The sequence below is a fragment of the Gloeophyllum trabeum genome (assembly GCF_000344685.1).
Source record: "Gloeophyllum trabeum ATCC 11539 unplaced genomic scaffold GLOTRscaffold_00013, whole genome shotgun sequence".
In the NCBI taxonomy this organism is placed as follows: Eukaryota; Fungi; Basidiomycota; class Agaricomycetes; order Gloeophyllales; family Gloeophyllaceae; genus Gloeophyllum; species Gloeophyllum trabeum.
In genome coordinates this window covers 446044-471953 of record NW_006920422.1, presented here as the reverse complement: position 1 = coordinate 471953, position 25910 = coordinate 446044, and the positions used below count along the sequence as shown (strand labels likewise).

Below are 25910 nucleotides of genomic sequence, written 5' to 3'. Positions count from 1 at the left end.
CATAAGCCTTGACTCCCATGGCTCTCGGCAAGGTCCTAAGTGATTGATAATGGCTGGAGAACACTCGCGCGACTAGCAAGGTGGATAACAGTTTCCCGACCACGTCGAGAACGACGCCTGCTTGGGGAGGGGTGGGTAGAGAGCGGATGCGACGACATGGTGCATATTCAAATCGAGGCCGGCAGCAGGACTGTAAATTGCCCCGCCATGGGACTGTAAACTTGTCATTCGAATACCTTTCGCAAGTCGTTTTGGCGGGCAACCGCGCCAAAACGACCCCCAATTCAGCTAGATTCGTGAAGGTAAGTCTACAGTCCCAACCGCCGCTTTACAGTCCTATTGGTGAGCTCTGCGGCATAGACCGGGGCTTCGAATTCTCGTCTTCGAATTGAAATATTGTCTTCGAAATTCTCAGCGCTCAGCGGCTCTATCAGGACGGCGGCGTCTATTACTACGTTCTCGTTATTCTATTATGCTGCCTTGTATCACCCTTCGGAGGGTGAGGGGAACGATACCTTGAGGAACGCATTAACACTATATTTTGCACGTACACCTATGTACACGCTTGCATTCCCTCGCATGCAGAATGTAAGGATTAGATATTCGTGAAAATGACGAAAGGGGCTCAGAGATTCATGAAAGCAACTGAGCCCGGGGTCTTTCACGCGTGCGAAGTGGTGGCAAGGATGGCTATGCATCACTGATGTTACGTTGCATGGGACCGTACTGTCGTACTGTAAACTTATCGGTCGTAAGATTTACTTCTTGCCGCTCTTCTTCTTGATGTCCCAATCCCATACGGGGATAAACGAGTCGACCTAGGTCAACGCAGTCAGTACAGCTCTTGACGCTATTGGAAGGACTTACGAATCCGACGTCCGCAAAGAGATTCGGGAATATCCAGATACCAGGAGATGCGACGATGACGGTAATGATGTAGAATATTAATCGTACAATGGCGATTGCGAAGAACAGGCCGAGCAGGCCTAGCACGCCCATACTCAGGTACGACACGCCGAGCTTGAAGGTGGGTGGCCATAGTGGAAACATGACGCCTGCGAGCATGATCACGACCATGGCGACCGCGCCGACATACGTTGTCCATTGCGAGCCCTCGTAGAACCACGCGTAGTAGTCTTCGGGCTTGAACTGCTGTTCGCGGATGATCTGGAGCGTTTTCGAGGACGACGAGGACGAGCCGGAGGGCTGCCCGCGCTCGACGCGGAGGAAGAATGCGAACGGGATGATGGAGTGGAGGAGCGTTTGTGCTTCGGCCTCCGACGTGACTTTCGGGACGTTCTTGAGTTTCGCGTACGCGGGTGACATCACTGCTTTAATCGCAGATTTGCCTGGAATTCGACTTGACAATTGAGCTTTCCGAGCACGGTCGGATAATACAGCATAGCAGGCGCACCTTTGAAGTAGTCGATACGTTTCCCCCCCAAGACACCGACACGTATCTTCATGCCCGCCTTGCTGCTCCGCAAGAAGTCCACGACATTGCGAAGGTCCTTTGGCGCTTTCTTTTGCTGGTCAACGGCTGTCGCTGACATTCTGCTTGTTCCTCTTTCTGTTACATGCTCTTACTCCCCGAATACGCGGGCACTCACCTAGAGAGGATGGGGGAGGGAAAGAAGGTACTGTAACGCGTCGAGCGTGGTGCGCTGGCCGAAGACAGCGTGGCGGCTTACGTCAGTTTATCTTTACAGGATTCGGGCTCCGCGAATTTGGAGGGATCTGCAATCGCGATCGATCCACTTGTTGGGATCTCAAGAACGTCCTGCTCGCTACCGATGCCACAAAGTGCATCCTAAGACGCTGTGGCACTCCGGAAGGTCGAAAGCCGCTGAGGCACTAGCAGAGTGCACTTGATGCGCTTTCAGAACGATCTCAGTATTTACCGAGTCCTAGACAGTGCAGTCTCGTCGCTCATAGCTTTCAACAACCACTGGCGGTAGCAGCCATAGTCTCGCAGTCCTAGGGCAGAGGCGAACAAGGCTATCGGCGGGCGCCAGACTTCATAAAAGCCCAACGCTATATATTATAGCCGCATAAGCGCTCGAACAGTACGAGTAGCATGCTTCGAACGACTGACACTGGGGAATCACAGTACAGTACCCTACCCGAATGGAGGCCCTAGTAGAGGTAATATGCGTACTCAGCAGAAACGATGTAGGTCCCATGTCCTAGGTAATAAGTCACGTTCCAGGCGTCAGATAAAGATGTATTTCACAGCAGGCCACAGTACAACAAAGCAACAATCACAACATATTCACACTACATGATTTTCGGACAACATGAATAATGCAGAACAAACTATATGCAATCACAGACACTTGCAAGACTCCCATCCCAACATTAGGATAACCCTATGAACCGCCACTCCGCGCTGGGCGGCTAGCGACACGACCATCAGTAAGGATACACATCATAGCGCAGGCAACGCGAAACTTACGTGATTATTCTTGTTGCTTTTGTCTAAGAGTCCATCAGGATCGACGGTTTGCGTAGACGAAGAGAGGGAGGCGTACGTTCTTGGACACTTTCATAAACCTCGACCTTCTCCTTTCCTACTGACCAGACCCCACAATTGGAGCCTGGCATCCACGTCCACCCCTCTACCCAAGCGCGGGTATATGCCGGCATGCCATTCGGCTGTTTCGTTTCTGGGTAGACGACTTTTTCGACCGTCTGGCCATCGGAAGTCTTCTGATTTTGGCTCGACATGATTATCAGGCGGGCGATCGACAAGAAGATCCGGGGTAGTGTGGCTTGGGGATGGCGAGTGGTGTGGAGGCGGGGTGGTCGAGATGCGGAGAGGTGGAGAGGGGAAGGCACCAAGGATCCCCTGACTTTTATTATAGAACGGCCAGGGTCGAGGGCGCGCGTAGTAAATCGTCGTGTGGCAGAGAAGCCCAACAGAAGGTCAGCAAAGATCAAATACAGCCAAACCTATTCACGCTGGCGAGGGAGCAAACTGATTCCCTTTGGCCCTCACCTCTCATTGGCTCATACGCTGGCAGTTTCGATCCGAGGGTCCGATGGTAATTGGGTCGCACGATATCGCAGGATTTGTTTGCGCATATGTATCAGAGCGCGCGCGTATTCCAGAGCCACTTTAGGAACTTACCTTGTACGGGATCAACAAACAAATTAGCCGAGAAGGCCTGGGTCGCACGCAGACTCAGGGCGGCGAAGTGTGGCAAGGGGGCCACGTAAGTTCAGTCAGCGCGTTTGCTCACATTGTCCACCTTCTTGGCTTCTTCACCAAAGGGAGATACAGTTCAACAACCATCTTATGCTTGAGATTGATGAACATATGGCCTATGGGAAGTTTCGGGGCACTCGGGCCAGCCATGGGGTTCTTGGGACCCTAGCTCAATATCGGCCGCGTCATCGATAGCCTTGAAAACTTCAGCCGCCATCAACTCTCTTTCAATGCGGGTATTCGAGGACTCAAATGACCAGTGTGTGCGAGTCTGAGACTCCCAAGTCCAAGAATGTGGCACAAGACCGCTACTAGGACATAAGCTTCAGCGGACAAGTCAGACAATCTTTCACTCACACTCGCGCAGTGTACCAATCATCCTTCCGACTTGCATCTCTCAGATATACTGAGATAACCAGGACGAACAAGATGACAATACAACATTCGATTCGCTATCTCGCTAACATAATACATTAAGATCGGAGAAGCCGGCAAGGACGAAGGTTGAATCATCCGTGAGTGCCTAGATAGCTTTGGAGGGTTGGTACGACGGTATTGACGTTGTCGGCCCAGTAAGCTGATATTGTTCTTCCACTTGTCACCGGGCACCATGCCGACCCAGCGTCGTTACCAGCCACATTCAATCCATAGAAATTTTTGAACGAGCTACCGACATCATCAAACAGCAAGCTATCAGGAAAGGGCGGTCGAGGACGTGAGGACTCTGCTGTCTGGCAACGCTAAGGGTATTTCACTTACCAGTGAAGTAGGAACTATTCCATATCCTTTGGTGGAGAGTACGGAGCGCTGAGCCTGCCATTAGAGGCGAGAAAGACTTCGAAGAGATGATTGATCTACGCGATTTGAGCACGCCGCCTCCTCGGAACACCCATGGAGACCGAGGGGAACATTGGTCCCAGATCATCCAATCCAAAGTCACAGAGCGCGCCTGCACACCAGGGACGTGGATTAGTAACCGTTCTAGCAACAGAAGATGGACGGAAGTGCAGCACGCTGGCAAGCACCCTTGTACTCGGCGAACTGGAGGACTTAGTAAGTGAAACGTCATAACATACCTCTCTCATAGACGACGCTGCTCATATCGTGTTACCCGGACTCCGAGGATATATGCGAGAGAGGACCGTGGTTGGGGCGGAATGGGTGAAGGGACGGCAAAGTCAGTGAGCTGGCCGGGCACACTGGCTTTGCCGCCCCGGGATATGAAGATGATTACTATGCAATGGCTTCTCGTTCTCGGCGAATACACTACACTCATACAAAGTTTGTCTTGTTCCTGGGTATGCAACGTACGTCAGTGAGTGTTTTGGACAGAAAAAAGGATATGGGAACGTGCCTTTTTCGTGAGTGTGCATTGCAACGATGCTCGCTTTGTAGCTGACCCTGGGTATGTACGCGAGTTAGTCAAGGGCTTGAAAAGGGAGGATAAAAGGAGGAAATAGGTAGGACAGCGAGCTGGCCGGTCTCGCTGTCCTTCCTACTGAACGGTGAATATATGATGGTATACACGACGTACCTTTTTTCTTGCTTTTATCCCGCTTACCAGATCAACTGGCATCCCATCCGGCCGACGTGGAGACTAGGACCGCAGAACAGCTAAGAGGTGCTTAGATTTACCTCGAAAAAAAAGTCGGTCAGCTGGCATCCCCTCGACAGCGCAAAGAGAAGGGCGAAATGAAAAAAAAGCCTCGGAGCTCCACAGACGCTGGCCGGACGTTGGAACACTCGAGGAGGGGTGAAGATGGAGAGGTAGTATAAGTAAAGGCGTAAATATTGACTACGCACAGCTGATATATTTTCCGTAACTGATTGGCCGTATGTGGGGGTCTCTACAAAATGAGAGGCAAGGTCCATTAGTAGCAGTTCCGGTTTCAAGGAGATAGATGATGATGTCCAATGAGGGCGGGCAGACACCGGCCAGACGCTGCCCGCCACCATCGTACAGACAAAGACTGGAGTAGACTCACCAATTGCATATGCATACACGTAGGAAGTCCCTGAAAGCAAACGTTATCAGCAGTATCCGACATAGAAGATGAACGAAGGGGGGAAGGAATGCGAAGGGACATTGCAGGCGCCGGCCAGCCGCTGCAATATCCGCGCGACGAAGGAAAGGGCAGAGAAGAACATACGATATTGACTCACTGAGGTATCGCTCGACGCACGTATTGACTGACCATGACAAGAATAAATGAGCGTCGACAGTCTAGCAAAAGAGCGTTTAAGGACAAGACATTGCGATGGTAGTTGCTTGAGGAAGTATGTTACCAAAGATATCACCATCACGGCTTCCTTCCCGAAGTCCTGGTCTGTGCGGTAGATTCTGATCTGAAATCCAGGTAGATTCTGATCTGAAATCCACGAACACACGGTAAGCTCGAAGTTCGATGATGAGGTTGCCAAACGGCGATCAACTCGTTCGACAGCCTCATCACCGTGAATGCATGACCGTTATCATAGACTCACCTTCGCATCCCAATACACCCGCCTACGCGATCATCCCGTCCGCCCCGACCTTCCACCACGCACCTTCGAAGGTCCCCCCGGCAGCCTTGACGTAGTGGCCCCCGGAGCGCCTGGAATTTTTCTCCTGGAAGCTAACCTGGGAAACGGCCACAGATTCGAGGGAGGTATCGAACATGCTCGGAGAGAGGACCACGACGTCCTCGGCTTCATCCATCTCCTTCTGGACCTTCCTAATTGCTGATAGAACATGGACAAGGGGGATGTCGTCCTGGGAGTCTTCTTCCGAGTTAAAAGATGCGGAAACGCGGGTCTGGCGGTTGCGCAGTTTCCTCTGCTGCAGCTCCTTGAGCGTGCAGTGTTCCTCCGCGATGTCGTTCAGGAGGACCGAGCAGCGGAGCTTCTCCCGCTCCAAGTCGCGCAGCGCCTGGCGGATCGTGCACGAGCCCTGTGAATCGTCATCAAATGAAGCGGAAGCGTCAGTAACGTCAGGGTAAGAGTATGAAGTCTCATCCTTCTCCTCCACAGCAGCTGCCTCGTCCTCCGCAGCAACTGCCCCCTCCTCCTTCTCCTCCTCCTCAACTCGTGCATATTGGTCCCTCCCAAGCCTCCGGTCCAGCTCGTCCCGCCTCACTTCTCGCTTCTCGATAAACTGCTCAAAAGTGAGGTCGGACCAGCTGTCGCAGGTCACAGGCCCAATCTTCCCGTCAGCGCCGACGGCCACGGTGTAGTTATAGGTCTGGTAAAACATGGTAAAAGCGGTTAGGCTCGTGTGGTTGTGTGCTAGCAGGGTGCTCGCTGGGGTAGATAGCAAGTATCTGGGGCATGTCGAACGGGATGTTCGCCCTTTTATCTGTCAGCGCACATAGCGTCCGAGACAGCCTTCGCTGCTGTTTCGGGCGGGACGGGCGCGGGTGGACAGGCGTGTCGGTTCGAGCAAGGCGCGTCCTGGCGCGCAGCGGTCAGCCGCCGATCGCGTCTCGGACAATCCCGGAAGTTAACTGTAGAACTGAATAGTGCTGCTCAATTCTTATTTCGTTCGTCCGTTCGTCTGTTCGTTCGATTGAGCGCGTCCAAAAGAGTGAGGAAGCAATGATGGCCGGCGATCCGGGACCACGGTCATGTGATGTGTTCTCCGTTGGTGGCCGGCACATTTATTTCCTGAGGCTTTTTCGAGATATATGCACAAGCATGATAAGAGCCCCAATTGGGTCAATACTCAGCCTGGGCACCCGGTCCATACGTCTCAGAATTGCTATGAGGAGAATAATGTGGCATGTAATCTACGTCGACGGATTTCGTCCACATAACTAGCCACGGAAATTCTCGATGCCTTGCCGCGACCGGTGAGCACATCACATGACCGTGGTCCCGGATCGCCGGCCATCATTGCTTCCTCACTCTTTTGGACGCGCTCAATCGAACGAACAGACGAACGGACGAACGAAATAAGAATTGAGCAGCACTAATGTTACACCTTCCGGCTTGCCAAATTTTCCTCGTCGTAATGATGCCACATCGAGGAAGAATAAATGTCCTTGGATAATGCGAACTCAGCAGTGTTTTCAAGCGTGTCAGCCAGTAGCACTGTGAATCCGGATGCCGCTCTTTGATCGTATGCCGTATGAATGAAAACACACAAATCTTCGAATGGTATTTGCGGCCAAAGTATACGAGCGAGTTGACTACGTATATGTTCCACAGCACAGACGACAAATAACAGCGACGAATCTTCTGTTTTTGCGTTTTGAGGAAAGTATCTCGGAAAGAAGAAGATAGTAGAACACCAAATGAAGGAATGATGTTGAAAACAATGGAGTTACAGGCGACGGCCCAAGTTTTCAAAGCAACTCGAACAAGTTACTTGTACTTCGAACTGGTCAAGAAGCATGAGAGAGCCTCAGGCGGTCAACCTGGTCGTCTTGACGTGGCGAACCTTCAAGGCAGTAGTTCCCGACGGACCAGGGAAGCCAGAACTACCCTGGATCTGCAAAGGAACACATAAGCAAGAACAATAAGAGACAGAGGAGCGCCTGTCGCACCTGCAAGTCCATGATGCTGGAAGCAGGTTAGTCAAGTGCCCTTATCCTTGGCCATAGATCACTCACAGGTCCAAGGCCTTCCAGAGGCCTTTGGCCGTGTGAGTAGCCTGGAGTCTGTTATCCAGGTAGCAATCGACGTTGAGATCTCAGTTGTTCCCGGAGATCGTCCTCAACACCAGCGGTATGGAACTTCACTCCGCGATGTCGATCTCCGGAGGCCAGCCACTCGCAGCGTTAGCGGGCCAGGTACCCTTGGCAGTCGGCGCGATGAACTCAGCCTCGGCCTCGTACCCGACCGCGCTCGACTCGTCGACTTTGACCTGCTCCTTGGCCCAGATCGTGCCCGAGTGTACTTGATCCTCGACTTGGGGCGCTCGCGGGGTTCGCGGTTAGAGTGAGCACACCTCCGGAGGCCTGAACGTGGCCCGGGACCATGCGAGCAGCTAGAAGTACATCGCATCAGCGGCAACTGACTGCATCGGGTTAGGTAGGAGAAATTCACCTCCGTTGTGGGTGTCGCCCCAGGGATACTTGTAGTTCCAGTACTGCTTGGGATTATTGTTGTTGTCGTAGGGTGAGGGCGGGATGGTGACGGCGTCCGCGCTGACTGGGAAAGCGAGGAAAGTGCTTGCGAAGGCCGCAAGACCCAGGCTGGCAGCGACGGTCGAGAGCTGCATCTTGGACATGGTCGAGTGGTCGAGTGGTGCTGCAGAGGGCTTTAGAGAGCAGTCGACTGTGTCCCGGGTGAACTGGAGGACTACTGCCAAATCGTTGCCCATTTACGATGGAAAATGATCTCTTGAGGCGCGGTCCGGTCAAAGCTTATACAACCTATGAGCATGCCTTCCATTTCACGCGACACGCAGAGGGAAGTGGGGTCAGATAGCTATCGCTAGTACTCTGTATGGGGGGGGAGGGGGGCACCAGTACACGACCTACGATACCTACGGGAGCGGAGGGGCAGCGGGGCCGGTGGTCGGGGAAGAGGAAAGTCGAGCAGGCCGAGTGATCCGCGCGATCACGAGCTCGAAGCCAGCGATGACCGGCATGCACTGGAATCACAACAAACCTGAGCCTGAGAAGGAACAACACAATTGCATAGGTGAGTGATTCCTGCATCGCAGTGCGGATCCGACGATCGTCAATTAAGCAGCAAGGACCAGACACTTAGCCGACAGGCACATGGTGTCTACAGCATCAAGGAGAAGTTGTGAACAAACTTGTCGGCCCCGAGGAGTTCCATTGGCAGGAGGCCATTGAGGAATTGCGAGCCAGAAAATCCCCAGTCCGGCTTCCATTGGTCAGTGTCCAGCAGCCTGCGATTATGGATTCTGTCGCAAAGTCGTAGTCTACGCGCGCAATCCTGCTACGAAGAAAAGACTTTATTCACACAGGATATTGGAAGACAGCAGAATACACGAAGCGTACTTACCGGCATATCACAATCCCCTTCCCCCACCGTATACATACGGCTGAGTATTACTTAACGTATGATAGAGACAGACGCGATGAAACGGACGTTGACAATCATTATTCCGTACTTCCCAGATGTACCATGAGAACCAAGCCGGAAACAACATTGCTTGGCGGTCACACACGCACAACCAACTCGCCTGGGGGGCGGACCGATAGCAAAGCAGTACCATCTGCCTTAATCACCCCTTCCATTACCTTCACCTCCGGTCCGTACGAAGGCTCGAACGCCATAGGTCATGGTGCCGTCCGACGTAAGGCTGAAGCGGGCCCCTTGCACAAGGAGGTCAGCGAGACGACGCAACAACAGTCGTAACCAGCGCGGAATCTTCCCGAGGGGTTATGCGCGTACCTGCCGATGCCGCACTCGTCGCGCACCTACACCTTCCTTCGAGACGTAGAATCAGTCCAACACCACCAGATGGCGCCCCTCGGCAAAAGTGACGGCAAAAGTAAAGCAGCCCCGCTCGCTGGAACGGGAACACTTGATGAATTGGTCAGGAGGGCTGCGGTACGCTCGTTACGAACCCATCGAAAGAGTACCTGCAGAGTTGCCGGCAACGGAAGCCCCCAACTGCTTGAATCACAGCCTTGATTGGGTCCATGGCATGGAAATCTGCACACGAACTCCATTGTGTTTAGCGGACTATGTTGGACCTCATGCGGGAAGGTACATCCTGGCAATAACGCAAGTCAGGCGAACACACCGGCGGTGGGAACCAAGCTCTAATGATATTAGCATAGCATGTAACCGCGTATAATGCCTATTGCTCTCTACTGCAGCTCCGTGAACTTGGGCTTCACTCCAGGATAGAGCTGGTCCCGGATGACCCACGGCCCGTCATACCACATCTTCTTCTCGAACACTATGAACTCCACCGTCCGACTCGGCTGGGGCTCCTGGTTGAGCGCGATGGCGCCTTCGCGCGTGAGCAGCTTGCCGTCCCTGTTGTAGACCTCTATCGTCTACCACAACAAAGCTTGTCACTCACACTGGACACAACGGAGTATAGGAAAGCGGAACACTCCGCCCACATACCTGCTCCATATCGAACATCACGCAGATTTGCACAAGGAGCCTGTTCCCGATCTTGGGCTCTTCGGCGCCGAGGTAGCCCTCGATGGCGCGGATACTGACCACGATGGGCGGCTGGTTATCCTTGACGTAGTGTTGCTTAAGGTGCATCTTCTGATCGCGGGCTTGCTTTATGTACTTCAGCATGTCGTCCTGGTAGGACCCTGTCGTCAGGCGTTTCATGGTCCTCTCGTCCAGGCTATGCGCAACCCACAGGTCCATGAGGCAGAGGAACCGACAGAGGGGTGGGCACGTACTTGGCAAGGGCTTGGAGCACCTGCTTGTAATTCTTCAAGGCCATCGCGCGGAAGGGCGCTAGCCAGTCGTTGGGCTTTATCCTCGCTGGCAGAAGCACGTTCAGCGAATACCGCCGCTTAACGTCGACGTCCGGGAAGGCATTGGCCTTGGCCATCCGCCACATGCTGCAGAATGCGGTGTTAACCACCTGCCCCAGAGAGATGGACGGAACTGCAGACTTACCTGATGACGTTCCGGACATAGTTCTGAAATGTCAATTTCCACTCGTCGACATGATCCCTGAGCGTCGCACCCTCCTTGAACGAGCGTGAGAGGGGTATGTGAAGGTCTACGGACGGTACGATCAGTCAGGGACTGCGATAGTGCAATGAGCGACCGCACACGCGTCACAGGCTCTGCTGTAACACACCTAACGTCTGCACGGCACCAGACCACGGGTCAATTGTGGGGTTATGCCGCTCGATAGCGGCGAGCTCCTTCAACTGCTCCAACTGCTTTTCGAGCTGCTCTGCGCGCGCTTGTTTCGCCTCTTTTATCTCCGTAGCTGCAAGGGCTTCGTGGCGTCTATTTAGGGCATTGCTCTTGATCTTGCCTGTAAGCTTGGGTCTTAAGGAGAAGGCGGCAGGCTTGGGTGCCGCTGGAGCGGGGGCTTTTCGGGCGGGGGTAGTGTCACCAGCGAAGGAGACTTTGAAGGGGGCAGACGTAGGAGTTTTGGCGGTGTTCAAGACCGGCTTAGTCTGCGACATAGGCGGGTTCGCCTTCTTCGCGGTAGGTCGCTGCACGACATTCGCGCTAGCGGATGCATAAGATCGCATGCAGTTGGAAGCTGCCCCATAGTACACCCCGAGGAATTGTTTTCTGCGGTTGAAGCTCTGCTGCGACCGCAGCAAGACCGTATCAATGCATTTTCTAGTCCCAAGTCCGTTCATGGATGCTACCAAAAGCTGAGACTCAGGCTACCCGAGCGCAGATCGTGCAGCAAGACCGGACCTGGTGGCAAATCCCAAGCAAATCCGAGGGAAATTGGCGGATCAATTTCCTGCTATTTGTCCTTGTTTCTCCGCCACTCCCGTTGTGCACTACTGGAAGGCTGAAGCTGAAGCTGAACTCTATCCTCAATCGCCTCCACCAAATATCAGTATTCCCCTTCACTTGTGAGAGTCATTCTAATGTTTTAAGCTCCGGAAGAAAAGGAGAGTTGCTCATCCCAAATATTCCACGTGTTCCTAGTAAAAAGCCTGTATTTGCATATGTTTACCGCCGGAGGCATTGCGTGTATTCGGCAAATCACGGCAGAGGGATATTCAGAGGTTTTAAGTGAACCACTCACTGCTCTCGTCTGACATACACGTCCTCGAAAGCACAACATGCCGGTATGTTCTCTTTTACTTTCTGAATGTTTTTGTACAGTTACTTATGAGGTGCAGCGTCAATCTCGTTCTCGCCCCGCGCCCGCCCCTGCGCGTTCTGCACCCGCCCAAACCCGGAGTGCATCCACCGCGACCATGCCCGCTCCCCACTCCAACCCGGCGCATGCGCCCCCTGTGCCCCCACAGGCGCACGCGGCTGGGCAGACGCAGCAGCCCGGCATGCTCGCCCAGATGGCCGCCACCGCTGGCTCCGTCGCAGTCGGCTCGACGATCGGGCACGGTATCTCGAACATGCTCTTCGGCGGCAGCTCTGCGCGGGCCCCCGAGGAGGCCACGCCCCAGCAGCTGAATCAGCAGGCAAACGCTGCACCGCTTGCGAACCAGCAGCAGGCGATGGGCATCAGCTGTGAGGCCCAGGCGAAGGGTGAGTAATTCATGGCTCTATTTAGTACGCACGTTCCTGGGGCTGACAACGCGCTCTCAGAGTTCACCAAGTGCTTGGAGAAGGCCGACCTGCCGTCGTGTACGTGGTACCTTGAGCAGCTGAAGGCTGTGAGTATTTCCCTCTCACTTGTCCGTATCCTGCTCATCCGCTTTCCACTCTAGTGCCAGGCTGCTGCCGCACCATACTAGACTAGAGGATGGTCGGGCTTCTAGTATAGCTATGGCACATATATAACTTACACTAATATATGGGTTTACGAGTACGCCTCTCAACGTTGCGTAGGTCTATCAAGGAAACCGATGTCTTACGAACTCTTCCTATTGACGTCCTACAGTGCGGTTGTAAAAGTCGACAACCAGGCGTCTTGTCTATATTAATGATGCGTAACGTACATGCCTATATTAGAGTCCGTATTGCGTCAAGAAAGCCGTATGAAAGACGAGAAGATGGATGCATGCGTAGATGGACATGTGAGGTATTATAAAGCGCAGAAAGGGATATAGGCAATAAGTTATAGTCTGAGGACCACTAGCCGCCCTCCCAGGGCGCAGAAGATGCTGCGATCTCATGGCTTCCGAGACAATTCTTCCCGGACAGCCTGAGCCACGGCTGACGCATCAAGAGCTATCTCTTGTCTTTGCGTCTGGTCAGGCAGTCGTGTTGATGACGGTAACGAATCGCCGGAGAATTTCCTAAAAGGAATAGGTCAGAACGACTGTGGACACTTATAAACCTCTTCGGATCATACCTGCCATACCACCAAGCCATGTATTGAACTCCCATGCTCTTCGCGGGTAATTCTCTATCGCGGACGAACGTATCCGGCGGGAAGAATTCCATGACCATAGAGCGTGGCCATGGCTGTATGAAGACGGCATCCGCGAGATGGTCGCCGTAAACACTGAGAATCATCTAGAGCAGACGTCAGTCAATCACCGCACTGTACAATCAGATGGCTCATACCGATGATCGTAAAATGGCGCTCATCCTGTCCTTCCATTCCGTCTCGCGCGAAACCACATGGACCTCGTACCCATAATGCTTCTCCAATCCTCGGAGCGCATCCACCAGCAGCTGGTGGTCCTGCGGACGCAGCCTCGCCCCCTGCTCCTCGTTCTGCCTCGTAATATACGTAATCACCGGCTTCGTTTTCGCAGTCTTCCTCCCCTTGCCCGCACCCTCTTCGTCCAAGTCCACGCTCAGGAACCCCGCAAGCGTCTTCCGGATGGGCGCCCACCAGTACGGGGACGCCTCCATCCGCGTGAACGCGTTCGCCCAGAAGGGCAGCCCGCTCTCCAATCCTGAGCGCTGCGCCGCAGCCCGATCGAGCAGGACGACGCGCTCCAGGAGGAAAGGTACTTCAGTCTTCTTGAGGTCCTCCCAGTCTTCGGCGTACCACACCCCAGCGGTGGGGAAGGCGGCCTTGACGAGGAAGGGGTGAATGCCGTTGCGAGAGCGTACGCGGGGTATTTCTGGGTCGCCGGCCTCTGGGCGTTTCTGGTGGTCGGAGTATGTCTGGATGTTCGGGTAGATCAGGCGGAGGGGTGGCGGGAGGGTGCTAGAACCTGTCGAAGTGATGTCTTGATCTTGATCGAGGGTCGAATATGCTCGCCATAGCGAGATAAGGGTGTAATTATCTTGAACTGGTAGGAGGTTAGTACATACATATATGCCCCAAGGCGGATACTCACGAGTTGATGGGTCCGTGGATATAAACGAAACCCCACTGATTCTGCGAAGGAGATCCTCGTCAGACGAGCTGGTGATGTAAGTGGGAACCACCTACTTCTGGGCATGGTCGCCAAATCTTGCAGCCGCATCGTCAGGTCTTATGACCTGCCACTCTGCGTGACTGGGAGGTTCTGAAGGGTTTGTCGAGGACGAGGCAATGCTGCTAAGTGGTGCTGACAGGTCGTTGGGGCTAACGATAAACATTGTCCCGTTGGCATAAACAGCGTTATCCAGTATTGTGAACCCTGGCAAAGCGACAAATTAACATATATTTCAGTCCTGAGATGGGATGTCAGGGGTAAGCACGTACCTGGAACATGGCTTACTATTCGGCTCATAGGCACGTCGCTCCCCCAGTGCGTCCTTCCTTCGTCGACATTAATCGGCCCCAGCAACTGTACCTCTCCGAGGCCTCTTTGCGCTCCGAGCATACTCGCCGCTTTCCTCCAAGTAATATCCGAGTCCCTTAGATCACTAAAGTTATACCCGTACCTCTCCCAGCTCCCTTCCTTGTCCTCGCCCCACGTGTGCAAAACCTCTCCCTCATCCCACTCCCAGTCCCCCACAACCTCCCTCTCCAGCCGGTCCCGCCACGCTCTCGGTTTCCGCCCGTCCCTCTCCAGCCCCGGATCCCCGCCCACACCAATTTTCTTCGAGAATGTTGCTCGCGTCGGGGCATCCAGACCCACGGTAGACAACGAGACTTCAAGATTGTACCCAAGGATAAATGCAGTGAGACAGAAGAGGAGAAGCGAGACTTCGCGGCGAGTCGGGGGTGCTGTCCATCCCATTTCGGCTCAGTTCAAGAGGACGTCCTCTAAGTCGAGTCCTGCCAGATGTTGGTGTCGTTGTAGGTGGTGAGGTACTAAACAAAGAGAGCGAGGTTAAAATGAGTGAAACGGCATGGACAAGCTGCCCTGTCCGAGTGTATTAGGATTCGGGAATGGCCATCGCTATAATTGAGTTGTTCCGCTAAATAGGCCTGGCGGGTGGCAGACGCCGGTCTGAGCAATTTGACATACACCTCGCAAGCGACATCAAGCACGATGTTGTAGACATCCACCAAGGCGGATAGTATTACAATGCTAGTGACGAATTACAAGTACAAGAGTACAGAATGCAGAGAAATATAATCGTAAATAAATCGAGACAGAAAAACGTTTACACCTCCTGGCTGACACCCTCACCCTTCTTTCCCTTACTATAAATGACGTGAGCAGGTGGACCAAGAATAACTAGAAAGAATAGCTAAAACAGACCTTGACTTGCTCGGAAGAAGCTCGGGCTGGATGAAGGGTACGACACCACCCTGACTGATGACGACGTTGCCCAGAAGTTTGTGCAGCCTGTCGCAATCACGCTCGTAAGATACCGAACGACCAACGACTGGTTGAAACGTACTCTTCATCATTACGGATGGCAAGCTGGAGGTGACGAGGCACGATACGCTGCTTCTTGTTATCTCTCGCAGCATTACCGGCCAACTCCAAAATCTCAGCAGCCAGGTACTCGAGGACAGCAGCCAAGTACACTAGACGCGACGTAAAACGAGTCAGTCAGTTCACTACGTCATCTCGACGAGGACGCGAATGGCACTCACCTGGGGCGCCGGCACCGACGCGCTGCGCGTAGTTGCCCTTCTTCAAGAGACGGTGGACACGACCGACGGGGAACTGGAGCCCCGCCTTCGCGGAACGCGACTGCGTCTTGGTTTCGCCGCCCGCCTTCCCACCTGCAGCAGCTTTTCCGGCCTTTCCTGCTCAACAGTGAACAATCGTCCACCACAAAACGCGTCAGTCAAGTCAAATGATGTACCTTTTCCGCTCTACACAGCACCAACAGCATGAGTACAACACGCTATATGAGTAAGAGACAAGCTCACGTACCATTTCGACTGGTATTTACAGGGCAGAGGCTTGCGACGGTGGTGGTTGATGAAGAAGAAGTTGACGCCAGCGCCGGTCAACAAACGCGCCTTTATATATGGCCACGTGATCTGCTTATCCCATACGCGACTGAGAATTTCCTTTTCCGTATGTTTTCTGCCTTGCGTCGAGCCTCCCAGTTCTCGCCCGTTAGGCCATTGAAGCGAGCACCCTTCGCGACTAGCAGGTGCTATGCGACCGCTGGCGAGGATGAAAACAGTGAAAAGGATGAGCGATATCAGTTACCGATGTTACAGCGGCCTTTGGGAGTCAAGGAAAGACCTTCGACTTTCGTGAAGACGTGGGGCGAAAAGCAGATGGAATTGATAGACCCGGAGAAACGACGTGCGCAGAGAGACCATTTGTTAGTGCTCTTTTGCTGCTCTTGATATGTACGCATGCCTGAACTTTTCTAGAATCAAGGAAGTAGGCAAGGGCTATTTCGCTGACCTGAATCGCACCCGGAAATTCGGTGGCAAAACATGGATTGCGCCTCCAACTGCAATTCGGGAGGACGTGAGCCTGCATCATCTTCCTTACGACTGCTATTTCTTAACAATGCACGGACCAGAAAGCCCTGTACTTTCCTGACATAGCCGGCACACCGTTGGACAAGAACACGAAAGTACACACGACGGATCTCCTTCGAGGGAAGATCTCTGTCGTGGGCATCCTCACAACCCAAATATCCGACGTACGTTTTGTCTCAAATGCCCTCTGCCCTTCTGCTGAGATTTGTCTCATTTCCCAGGAACATATCCGGTACTTTGTCCAAAGCACCAACGCAGCCTTCCTCAACCCGCAATACCCCCGCTACCAGCACGTCCTCATCAACCTGCAAGAAAACGTGCTCAAATCGATGCTCGTCTCTATTTTCCTCTCCTCGATAAGACGAAGCGTCCCGCCGGAGATGCACTCCAGGTACCTCGCGTCGAGCCAGAACATGGAGTTCGTGCGCGAGGACATGGGGATGGTGAACAAGCACATCGGGTACGTGTATCTCGTGGATGAGAACCTGAAGATCCGGTGGGCGGGGTGCGGGGATGCCAAGGCGGAGGAGAGTGAGGCGTTGTTGCGGTGCACGAAGGTGCTCCTGGAGAGGCTGCAGCAGAAGGTCCCTGAGAAGGGGGAAAAGAACGTTAAAGGGGCCGTCAAGTAATCGTAATCTAGTAAGTGCCATTGTACAGTGCGGCTTCGTCAACGCTGATCGATCCTCGAGATAGACGCTGCTCATCCGTGTTTGCATCATATTTATTACAATGGATTCTTTACCTGCTCAACCTACAACGATACGGTGCCCTCGAAGTTTCGAGTACCTCGTGAGTACATCCTATGTCTACGACTTCGCTTTCTCCTTTGCGACAGCATCTGCCATGTCTCCCAACGTCTTAAAGTCGAATACATGGCGAGCCTTTGCATCCTGGCCCATAGTTGCACCAGGCCTCTCGATCCAACAGCTCGCGATACCCAAGGCGTTGGCTGGGACATGGTCGTGCGCCAGACTGTTTGCCACGACCAGCACGCCGTCCTTGTCGATCCCGAACTTCTCCTTGATCTCCTTCAGCGCATACTCGAAATTCGCCAGGGACGGCTTGTACGACCCGACGTCCTGCGCGGTGATCACCAAGTCGAAAGTGAAATGCCCGGGGCCCTCCAGCGCCGCCCTCGTGTGCGCAAACGACGTCCGGTCGACGTTGGAGAGGACCACGAGCTTGTACGTCTCGGAGAGCATGGACAGGGCGGGAATGGTGTCAGGGAATATCGGCCAGTCTTTGATCGACTGGCCGAACGCGATGTGCTCCGCGTCTTCGTCTGCGCTGCCGTCCCCTGACCGTGAGCCGGACGCAGACGTAGACGGGTCGGACTCGGTCGTCACCGCCGGCGCCGCGGAGCCTCCGCCCTTCAGCCTGCTCTCGAACTCGGCGTGCCCCTTGGCGAGGAGGTCGGCGTAAAGCATGCCGGGGTTCTGGGCTTGCAGGTCTCTCTCTACGGAATAGAACGCGGTTAGCGCTTCCTTCTTTGACCACGGCTTGTTCGCGCGTTCGAGCAGCGGCTTGAGTCGGTCGTATATCCCTGTCTCCCAATCCTGTGCCGCATCGAAAATATGTTATCGCAAGGAATCTACGGGTAAGCACCGTTCCACGCACCACGAGCGTCCCGTAGACGTCGAACAGCAACGCCTTGAATTGTGTCAACTTGGGCTCGGCCATATCTGCTTTCAATATGAGTACCAGTCATTGTTCTGCACAGCCGATGTCACCTTTGCGGCTGTGAACGGGCGTTCGCAGTATGTTAGAAAGCAATCAGATACGAACTAATTGCAAGTGCATACACTTAAGTATGAAGCCAGACGCCTTCCTCGTCCCCGTCAGGACGCGTGACGTCATCCGCGACCGCTGCGTTGCCGGTGGCAAAATACGGGCAACGCACTGAAACCCGAGGATGGGTGCACGTGGCGTAGCGAAGTCAGAATGTAAAGTCTTCGCTTTGTCAGCTTCATTTCCCGCGGATATCCGACGCGTCTAATTTTAGCTTACCTTTGACTTCGAAGTTGCACGTTCTGGCATTAGGTCCGAATAAAAGCCTTTTAACACCAGAGATATACGATTACTTTGAGCAGGTACACGAAACTCGACATTCTCTGCATGCACTCACGATTCAGCCATGAAATTTGCACGGTACGTGGTCTGGATGGACTTGACCGTCTGATCCGAATGAAACCTCCTCGCCCAGATATCTTGAAGAAACGCAGGTGAGCGCGCATTTCTGCACGGTCACACGACCAGGAATGAGATACTATATCCCTAGACACCCGAATGGAAGAGGGCGTACATGTGCGTGGCCATATTCTGCCCGTATACTAAGTGAACCGACCCTTTATTCGCAAAGCGACTACCGCGGCTTGAAGAAACGCATCACCGCAATCCGTAAAGCTCAAGAAGGCACTGTATCTCCTGTCGAAGAAGTTGAGGAATCGGGAGCTCTCCCCGGACGGTCCAATGCCGCAGATCACGCCGACCAGCCTTTCGCTAGCACCTCGACCTCCACCACACCCGTCCCGTTCCCCGGAAGCGGCCGAAACATCGTGAGTTCAACTGGCAATATCAGGGGGTAGATATGCTTTGAACGTACGAAATAGGCTTCGCGTTCTCCCCGAACGGTCTCGCAGAGTTCGCGTGAGACCGGGTCCTCTGACGCGAGTCGAACCCCCAAGCGGCCCGCGCGCCCCACGCACCAGCAGTCTCAGTCGCGCATTTTTACGCGGCGCATGAGCTCTGTCGGACCCCGTATGTGCCCCTTCACGTCCCCACCTTGACGCTACTAACCCAATTGCAGGCCGCCCGACGCTCCCCAACATCCCTCTGAAGGACCTGCTCCCGATGCTCTCGCCCGTAGAGCTACAGTTCTTCGAGATGCTGGACGCGGAGCTCGAGAAGATCGAGAGCTTCTACCTCGACCGGGAGAAGGAGGCCAAGGCGCGGAGCGCGGCCCTCAAGGAGCAGCTGCAGGAGCTCAAGGACCACCGCAAGCTGTTCTACGAGGCACACCCCGTGCAAGGACCCGCTTCCGCTTTATATAATAATGCGCAGAGACTGAGGCAGGCGGTGAACCAAACCATACCCGAGTTGAGCTTGAAGTGGTCCGTGACGAGGACGAGGAGTGGGGAGGGCAAGGAGAAGGAGAAGGACAGGGAGGATAAGAGCGCGGGGGAGGGGAGCGATAGCGAGAAGACGCTGGAGCCGCAGCCGGAGGAGGAGCCCAGAAAGAGTCATAGCAATGGTAATGGGCATGGGGAGATGAGGCACCTTGATGCTGTCAGAAGGAATCCGGAGGAGTACCAGCATGCGAAGAAGAAGTTAAAGAGGGCGGTGCAGGAGCATTACCGGTAATGACTGCCTAAAATGCTCTCTTCGCTGCTTGGTGACTGAGCAGTGTGGCTTTCCGTAGTGGACTGGAAGTGCTGAACAACTACCGAGTAAGTGCGGCTGCTATGCCCTCATCCCGTACAACTGATGAATGGTCCTCTCTCCTAGATCCTCAACCTCACCGGCTTCAGGAAAGCCCTCAAGAAATTCGAAAAGATCACCCGGGTATGCATCTACCCATCCACCCAGGTTCTTTGCTCATACACACCTCACTTAGATTCCTGCCCAACAAGCGTACATGGAAGAAAAGGTAAGCAGCCACTTTGGGCCCCCCTCACCGTAGCTAACACGTACCTACCGAAGGTGGAGCCTAGCGCATTCGCCTCGAGCGGTAAAACCGTCGATGCCATGATGCGCGAAATGGAGGAACTTTTTGCAGCACGATTCGGTACGTCAACGACGCCTCTCGTCAACGACACAAATCTTGAACATAAATAGAGAGGGGTGACAAGAAAAAGGCGCTCGAGCGCCTGCGCACGGGCTCCCGGCAGAAAAGCCACCACTTCAGCACATTCCGCTCCGGCGTGGCCATCGGGCTCGCGATTCACGCGCTCATCTCGGGATTGTACCTAAGTAAGCACACATGCACTTTCGTACTAGTTAATACTACCATATGGGAAGTTTCACTAATTTCGGGGCAGGTTTCCAAAGGGAAGTGAGGGAGGATATTGTGGGCTGGGACGCACTGCTGTTCGTGTATGGCATATTCTTGATTCCGGTGGTGTTCGCGCTGTTGGTGGGCTTGAACCTGCTAGTGTGGTCGAGGGCACGGGTGAATTACGTGTTTATCTTCGGTGCGCGCCCATGCCCGTTGCCTTATGATCCTGTGGTCTCATATGGTTTTTATTTTCAGAGCTGGAAATTCGATCACGACTGGACTACCGCGAATACTTCGAGGTATGATAGACACTTCCTTCTCACCTCAGCCCCCGCCGATATTCAGCTCACGCCAGGTCCCGGCGATATTATTCTGCACGCTTTGCTACGCGTTCTGGCTCTCCTTCTCTCGGATCGGGTCAGGGAACCTGTCGCCCACTGTATACCCAGCCATATGGCTGCTCTTTGCAACCCTGACCCTGTTTGACCCGCTCCCTTTTCTATTCAAGAAGTCGCGGTGGTGGCTCATTAGGAACGTCAGTCGGTTGCTGACGTCTGGGACGCATCGAGTAGAGGTACGTGTCGTCCTGCGGGATATGTGCTTGCATTCGGCTGCCATTATCTAACGAGTTTCCAAGTTCACGGATTTCTGGCTTGGGTACGTTTCAACGCTGTTGCGTAAGAGGCCTTTAATCCAGTCTTCGTGCAGCGATCAATTCTGTAGTCTCGTATGGACGCTTTCCAACCTGTATTTCGTCGTTTGCGTCTACGCCAAGGGATACGACGATGCTTGGGGACGCTGTGCCTCTCCTCGCAATTGGGCCATGCCATTCGTTCTCGCTTCGCTACCCTTGTTTGTCCGTCTAGTACAGAGCGTCAAGCGTTGGTACGACTCTCGGCTCATCACCCATCTTATCAACGTAAGTCTGTCCAATATGTCTCCGGTTTCCGGGCTGATGTTGGTTCATAAGGGTGGCAAATACGGCTTTGGAATAGTGATGTATGGGATGTACTATAATTGGCGATACCATGGCAAGTCTGCTCGCTCTCGCAGGCGTGCGCGTTTCGACTAATGAGCCGGACATCCATCGAAAGGGAGTGCTCGCTCTGGGGCAAGCTTCGCGCTTTATTGTCTCGCGGCTACGATATACTCGTCCTATGCTTCAGCCTGGGTACCTTTGTTTGCCCTATGATACAGGGATGTACCACTGACGTGCTGAGGCCCAGGACTTTCTCATGGACTGGTCTGTGTTGCGCTTGCCGCCTAGAACTAGATACCCCTTACTCCGGGAGGAACTTCTGTACTCGAATCATATACCAGTACGTGATGAAAACCATCCAGAGAACGGCAACGCTGAACGTTTCCAAGATGTACTACATTGCAATTGTGCGTGTAGGACCCGTTGTGCCCTTGTAACGACACTCACTCTTTGCCCAGATCACGAACGTCATGATTAGATTTATCTGGATCTTATACCTCCCGGCTCGAGGGCCTAATTTCGTGGTGCGAACATTCATCGGAGCCACGCTGGAAATGTTGAGACGTTGGCAATGGAATTTCTGTGCGTTGTCTGCTGTCAAGGCAAGCATAGAGTATGATACTGACCCAATGCTTCGGTAGATCGTCTGGAGAACGAACACCTCGGTAACATGGATCAGTATCGCGTTACGAGGGAAGTGCCTCTGCCTTATTCCTTTGATGACGAACCCGCGCAAGACGAAGGCGACGAGGGCGAGGATGGAGACGAGGACGCCATTCCCGCTCGATCCTGGCGTAATTGGAAGGGTCGTACTAGCACGTCGATACGATCTCAGGGCACTCAAAGTTAGTGTAGCGGGGTTATCACTTTTTTGATACTACGTAGCGTATTGGCATTCATAATATAGATGGAGGAGGTCCGCATGACTCTGCGCCTCCCAAGCTGATTATGCATCAAGGTAGCAGGGGGATTTGACGAAGCACTACTTCATAGAAGTTGCTATCTGCTCCAGCTCCCTTGCTATAAGTGAGTTAGGACACGTCCTCCGAAGTTGGCTGAGGTTCCGAAGTTAACATCAGGATCGACCGGTTTAAGTATTGCACTTACTCCAGCTTCGCCTTATCACCTCTGTCTTTGCACTCCTTCCCGGCCATTCTCCATTCCCCACATTGAACATAAAGGTCCACACGCTTGCTCGCATCACAACGAGCGACGTATCCGGCCGCTTCCTTCTGATGACCCTTCTCGACGAGATGGCGAACGAAAGCCTCGTACCCGATAGGGCTACGCTTGGACTTCGCAAACGCATCTAGGCCTTCGAAGTCACGCATAGCAGTTAATGCGTATAGCTTGATGTACCAGAAGCTGAGACGAAGTCTATGAATGACTTTGTCTATACAGTTCGCGTTGATGCATACCGTTTGTCAGGGACCTTGAAGTCCGACTTGATCTTATCTGCTTTCTTCGACATACCGTTCAGAAGGCATGTCCTTATCGTTTCGTTCACGCTAAGACCGAAGAAGGGGATTTTGCCATCGGCGTCCTTCTCCAACTGCTGTTGCGCCGTTAGCAAACGAACGCTCTCATCCATCATCTATTATAATATCAAACAGGTTAGCACATACGGTGCAAGTACCATGAGAAATAAGACGGCCGACCTTGGCCTCAAAGCCACGCTCCTTATCCTCAGAGAAGAACTTTTGAGCTGCTTTCACCGTATTAATTTTTGCTGTAGGATCCTACACTGCACTTAGAGGAGACCCCGAATCCTGCAGTAACAATGTCCACTCACAGTCATATTCGATGCCTCCTCCAATAAAAGGACTGCGCTCTCCACTCGTCGGTCATCAGAGTAATAGAAATCTCTGAGCATGTCCCGGTTCTGCTCTCGTGCATACACTTGCAGCAATCGCGTCGCAGGCGCTAGCTGCTCTCCACCATCTTCTAAAAGACGGAAGAAGGAGCCAAGTGACATGCTCTTCTGCAAATGCAGTAAAACATGATAGACTAGGAAGATGTCAGAGCACGTCGAGCAACGATGATGATGCCATATCCTTACCAAGATCTGGGTCCCCGCTGTCCACAGCCTTCGCAAGGGCAAGCCGATCCTCTTTCATGCTGAGGAGCAACGGGACCTGGTCCGAGGCCCGCGGCTCGTAATCCAGCAGCTGATGGATACGAGCCTTAGCAGCAGTTCATGCCACATACATGTGGAGCTCCTTCTTACCTTCGTGGCGAGACTCGTCCGCCCTACCTCCCACGCCTTCTTTGCAATATCCGCATAACTCACCCCGCCGCCTCCGAGCTTCTCGAACTTGTCCACGATCATCCTGCACACCTCGCTGTCCCCGGTGAGCTCCGCGTTCTTGCCGGAGCCTGTCGCGGACGGCTTCGACCGCAGGATCTTCGCGCACGCCCAGTGTTTGAGCACGGGGTCGGGTTTCAGCGAGAGGTACGTGGATATGCGGAGAGCGAGGAGGTGTAGATTGCGCGCTGTGAGGCGGGAGACGAGTTGGGCCGGGGATGCGTGGATGTATCTAGTACCCTAGGTTGGGACTTTGACAATTAGCACAGGAGATAGGACAGACGCACTGTGTATACGTGATGGGTATGCCAATTTGATAGTCCCGAACGGCGTTGAGGACCTTGAGTGACTGGCCCATGTTAATAAAGTCGGTCGGGTCATACAGGTCCAAGAAACTGCGCCCGAATTTCGCGGCCTGCCATACTCTACTTAATCCGATCGACCCTCCAGAAGGTCAGTTAGCGACTCACATTGAGGAGTCGGCGCTGCCAATACGGCTCCCACTCCTGTCCCGCTGCATCGATACACTCATCCACCGCACGCCCTAGTTCCGGGCGTATGCTCCGGATGCTCTCGTCTGCCTTCGGCGAGCGCTTTGCAAAGTTCTCCCATGCGTCGTACAAGATGGCCGAAGGCGATGTAGACCCCGGCCGAAACACAGAAACAGTCGATGCTGGCGCAGGTTTAGGCTGTGTGGCTCAGAGACGTTGCGGGTGCGTACCTGGTACCTTCTGTATAAAGTCACAGACGTCCGGACCGACGACGCGGACCCCGTCGACTTCAGTCACGGCGAATGTCGGTCCGGAGTAGAAGAACCTGCGGATGACGATAAGCCCTGAACATGAGCTGTGCTACTTAGACGACATACTGTAAGGTATCACCAAAAGGCCCGACCATCAGAGCCAGGTTGTCCCACGTAACAAGGATAGCATCGTTTCCGCACCACTCCACCTGGCGTACCGACCCCTCCGCGCCGGGGACATTCGTCGTGTCGAACTCGGCGAGGTTCCGCTGGAAATCGGCCGAGACGACGAGCAGCAGCCCTGCGAAGGTGAGCAGCGCGAGCGACTTGCCGTTCGGAGAAGAGGCCATGTGGGTGAACGGCCCACGAGATATGCGCTGGTCGGTGTTCTCGAGGTTGTCGACGGTGTAGATCGTGGATTCGACGGACAAGAGGACTTCGACATGCCGCGAGATGGTGAGCTCGGGGGGGATGATGGTCCATGAGCTCGGCGGCTGGGATAGGCCTGAAAGGGTTGGGAAGAAGACGATAGATAGTGGTAACTGGCTCACCAGGATTTGCTAGAGTCACAGGCTTTCCTCCCGACCAGCCTCTGACCTCGAGGAATGTCAAAGAGTTCGTGAGAGCAACGAGACCATTGTCATGTATCTTCGCATCCTCCACCCCTATTTCCGCGACCTCTGACCCCAGCGAATACTGTTCGTACTCGCCTTGTAAGTCGTAGATCCGATAGACGCCCTCTTCATTTAGTACGACCAGCCTCTCGTCTCCCGTCCACCCAAAGCGCACGATCCTGGCTTGTTCCCACTGATAGTCATGTAAGCATACGATGAAAGGCGGCAAGAGACGCGTCACACACACACTGAAGATCAGCAAGCCTTCTCCCGCGGGCGAGAACACCTGAATCTGCGCCTTTGCGAATACAGGCGTGGCACGACCCAGCGCGACCAACTTGTCATTATCCCTCATCAAGGCTGAGCATGCGGATAATTAACGACGTGTATTAACACTGAAGACGAGAGGTATAACCTAGAGGACCACCATAGCGGCATGCGGCTACCTTGTAATCGTCCAAGTTAGGTAGCTTTCCGGGAATAGAGTAGATCTGCTGTCGCCTGTAAAAGACATTGGCGTCTTGCATCGCCTGCCATGACGCCGTTGGATGATCTGGCATGGCAAACAGTGTTCATGCAGACCTCCAGCACAGACCGTGTCGTTTGTGGCAACAGAAGCCGCGCGTATTAGCCTGTTGCACCGCCACAAGCCACAATATTGTGGCTCTGAACGCCCGTGCGACTTACTTGATCGGGCAGCGAACCATACGCGCCGGATGTATGTGAGATTGAAAGGAA

At 53.8% G+C, this 25910-nt stretch overlaps 12 protein-coding genes across 12 annotated transcripts; 3 read left to right on the top strand and 9 right to left on the bottom strand.

Moving 5' to 3' along the window:
* Positions 1-758: 758 nt before the first annotated feature.
* Positions 759-1553, bottom strand: GLOTRDRAFT_47791 (translocation protein; the record flags this gene model as incomplete). Its single annotated transcript, XM_007871002.1, has 3 exons — positions 759-818; positions 868-1349; positions 1415-1553. 3 exons carry the CDS (start codon positions 1551-1553, stop codon positions 759-761), a joined length of 681 nt encoding a protein of 226 aa, XP_007869193.1.
* Positions 1554-2358: 805 nt separating this feature from the next.
* GLOTRDRAFT_132258 (uncharacterized protein) lies at positions 2359-2727 on the bottom strand (the record flags this gene model as incomplete). Its single annotated transcript, XM_007871138.1, has 3 exons — positions 2359-2397; positions 2456-2478; positions 2532-2727. The coding sequence occupies 3 exons, from the start codon at positions 2725-2727 to the stop codon at positions 2359-2361; spliced, it is 258 nt and encodes an 85-aa protein (XP_007869329.1).
* Positions 2728-4765: 2038 nt separating this feature from the next.
* On the bottom strand, positions 4766-6440 carry GLOTRDRAFT_95801 (uncharacterized protein; the record flags this gene model as incomplete). The annotated part of the gene is made up of 5 exons (XM_007871137.1): positions 4766-4822; positions 5012-5055; positions 5194-5223; positions 5404-5577; positions 5756-6440. The coding sequence occupies 5 exons, from the start codon at positions 6438-6440 to the stop codon at positions 4766-4768; spliced, it is 990 nt and encodes a 329-aa protein (XP_007869328.1).
* Positions 6441-7589: 1149 nt separating this feature from the next.
* On the bottom strand, positions 7590-8417 carry GLOTRDRAFT_95800 (uncharacterized protein; the record flags this gene model as incomplete). The annotated part of the gene is made up of 6 exons (XM_007871136.1): positions 7590-7676; positions 7732-7747; positions 7798-7845; positions 7927-8104; positions 8136-8174; positions 8234-8417. The coding sequence occupies 6 exons, from the start codon at positions 8415-8417 to the stop codon at positions 7590-7592; spliced, it is 552 nt and encodes a 183-aa protein (XP_007869327.1).
* Positions 8418-9916: 1499 nt separating this feature from the next.
* On the bottom strand, positions 9917-11521 carry GLOTRDRAFT_140568 (uncharacterized protein). Its single transcript, XM_007871135.1, has 5 exons — positions 10947-11521; positions 10760-10865; positions 10537-10701; positions 10244-10478; positions 9917-10170 (listed from the first exon to the last, which is right to left on the bottom strand). Exons 1-5 carry the CDS (start codon positions 11464-11466, stop codon positions 9979-9981), a joined length of 1218 nt encoding a protein of 405 aa, XP_007869326.1. The 5' UTR covers positions 11467-11521; the 3' UTR covers positions 9917-9978.
* A 521-nt stretch (positions 11522-12042) lies between these two features.
* Positions 12043-12540, top strand: GLOTRDRAFT_47756 (uncharacterized protein; the record flags this gene model as incomplete). Its single annotated transcript, XM_007870998.1, has 3 exons — positions 12043-12331; positions 12392-12459; positions 12514-12540. The coding sequence occupies 3 exons, from the start codon at positions 12043-12045 to the stop codon at positions 12538-12540; spliced, it is 384 nt and encodes a 127-aa protein (XP_007869189.1).
* A 377-nt stretch (positions 12541-12917) lies between these two features.
* On the bottom strand, positions 12918-14874 carry GLOTRDRAFT_132253 (uncharacterized protein; the record flags this gene model as incomplete). Its single annotated transcript, XM_007871359.1, has 6 exons — positions 12918-13044; positions 13101-13264; positions 13316-13995; positions 14044-14084; positions 14139-14328; positions 14394-14874. 6 exons carry the CDS (start codon positions 14872-14874, stop codon positions 12918-12920), a joined length of 1683 nt encoding a protein of 560 aa, XP_007869550.1.
* A 370-nt stretch (positions 14875-15244) lies between these two features.
* Positions 15245-15972, bottom strand: GLOTRDRAFT_107706 (histone; the record flags this gene model as incomplete). Its single annotated transcript, XM_007871134.1, has 5 exons — positions 15245-15284; positions 15343-15429; positions 15485-15614; positions 15684-15815; positions 15966-15972. 5 exons carry the CDS (start codon positions 15970-15972, stop codon positions 15245-15247), a joined length of 396 nt encoding a protein of 131 aa, XP_007869325.1.
* A 180-nt stretch (positions 15973-16152) lies between these two features.
* On the top strand, positions 16153-17568 carry GLOTRDRAFT_140565 (uncharacterized protein). Its single transcript, XM_007871133.1, has 5 exons — positions 16153-16372; positions 16425-16524; positions 16580-16702; positions 16760-17177; positions 17232-17568. Exons 1-4 carry the CDS (start codon positions 16257-16259, stop codon positions 17165-17167), a joined length of 747 nt encoding a protein of 248 aa, XP_007869324.1. The 5' UTR covers positions 16153-16256; the 3' UTR covers positions 17168-17177; positions 17232-17568.
* Positions 17345-18313, bottom strand: GLOTRDRAFT_122824 (HAD-like protein; the record flags this gene model as incomplete). Its single annotated transcript, XM_007871132.1, has 3 exons — positions 18269-18313; positions 18156-18220; positions 17345-18094 (listed from the first exon to the last, which is right to left on the bottom strand). The coding sequence occupies exons 2-3, from the start codon at positions 18216-18218 to the stop codon at positions 17345-17347; spliced, it is 813 nt and encodes a 270-aa protein (XP_007869323.1). The 5' UTR covers positions 18219-18220; positions 18269-18313.
* Positions 18314-20424: 2111 nt separating this feature from the next.
* Positions 20425-21989, top strand: GLOTRDRAFT_80314 (uncharacterized protein; the record flags this gene model as incomplete). Its single annotated transcript, XM_007871131.1, has 9 exons — positions 20425-20507; positions 20576-20728; positions 20788-20831; positions 20888-21106; positions 21170-21189; positions 21241-21451; positions 21503-21567; positions 21631-21703; positions 21759-21989. The coding sequence occupies exons 6-9, from the start codon at positions 21356-21358 to the stop codon at positions 21987-21989; spliced, it is 465 nt and encodes a 154-aa protein (XP_007869322.1). The 5' UTR covers positions 20425-20507; positions 20576-20728; positions 20788-20831; positions 20888-21106; positions 21170-21189; positions 21241-21355.
* On the bottom strand, positions 21527-25732 carry GLOTRDRAFT_140562 (vacuolar assembling/sorting protein VPS16; the record flags this gene model as incomplete). Its single annotated transcript, XM_007871130.1, has 19 exons — positions 21527-21564; positions 21628-21703; positions 21759-21851; positions 21901-21918; positions 21970-22093; positions 22153-22566; positions 22619-22876; positions 22930-23105; positions 23170-23250; positions 23304-23518; positions 23571-23679; positions 23739-24048; positions 24104-24231; positions 24287-24489; positions 24538-24632; positions 24685-25063; positions 25110-25365; positions 25420-25532; positions 25588-25732. The coding sequence occupies 14 exons, from the start codon at positions 25730-25732 to the stop codon at positions 22494-22496; spliced, it is 2541 nt and encodes an 846-aa protein (XP_007869321.1). The 3' UTR covers positions 21527-21564; positions 21628-21703; positions 21759-21851; positions 21901-21918; positions 21970-22093; positions 22153-22493.
* Positions 25733-25910: the final 178 nt, after the last annotated feature.

Bases quoted from the DNA above. Each gene is read 5' to 3' on its own strand.
- GLOTRDRAFT_140568 (XM_007871135.1), bottom strand. From the start codon at position 11,466: ATGAACGGACTTGGGACTAGAAAATGCATTGATACGGTCTTGCTGCGG. The intron at 10,702-10,759 runs GTAAGTCTGCAG...CGCATTCTGCAG, and splicing joins TATGTCCGGAACGTCATCAG to CATGTGGCGGATGGCCAAGG. The intron at 10,171-10,243 runs GTATGTGGGCGG...TTGTTGTGGTAG, and splicing joins TGATGTTCGATATGGAGCAG to ACGATAGAGGTCTACAACAG.
- GLOTRDRAFT_140565 (XM_007871133.1), top strand. From the start codon at position 16,257: ATGTTACAGCGGCCTTTGGGAGTCAAGGAAAGACCTTCGACTTTCGTG. The intron at 16,373-16,424 runs GTTAGTGCTCTT...GAACTTTTCTAG, and splicing joins CGTGCGCAGAGAGACCATTT to AATCAAGGAAGTAGGCAAGG. The intron at 16,525-16,579 runs GTGAGCCTGCAT...TGCACGGACCAG, and splicing joins CAACTGCAATTCGGGAGGAC to AAAGCCCTGTACTTTCCTGA.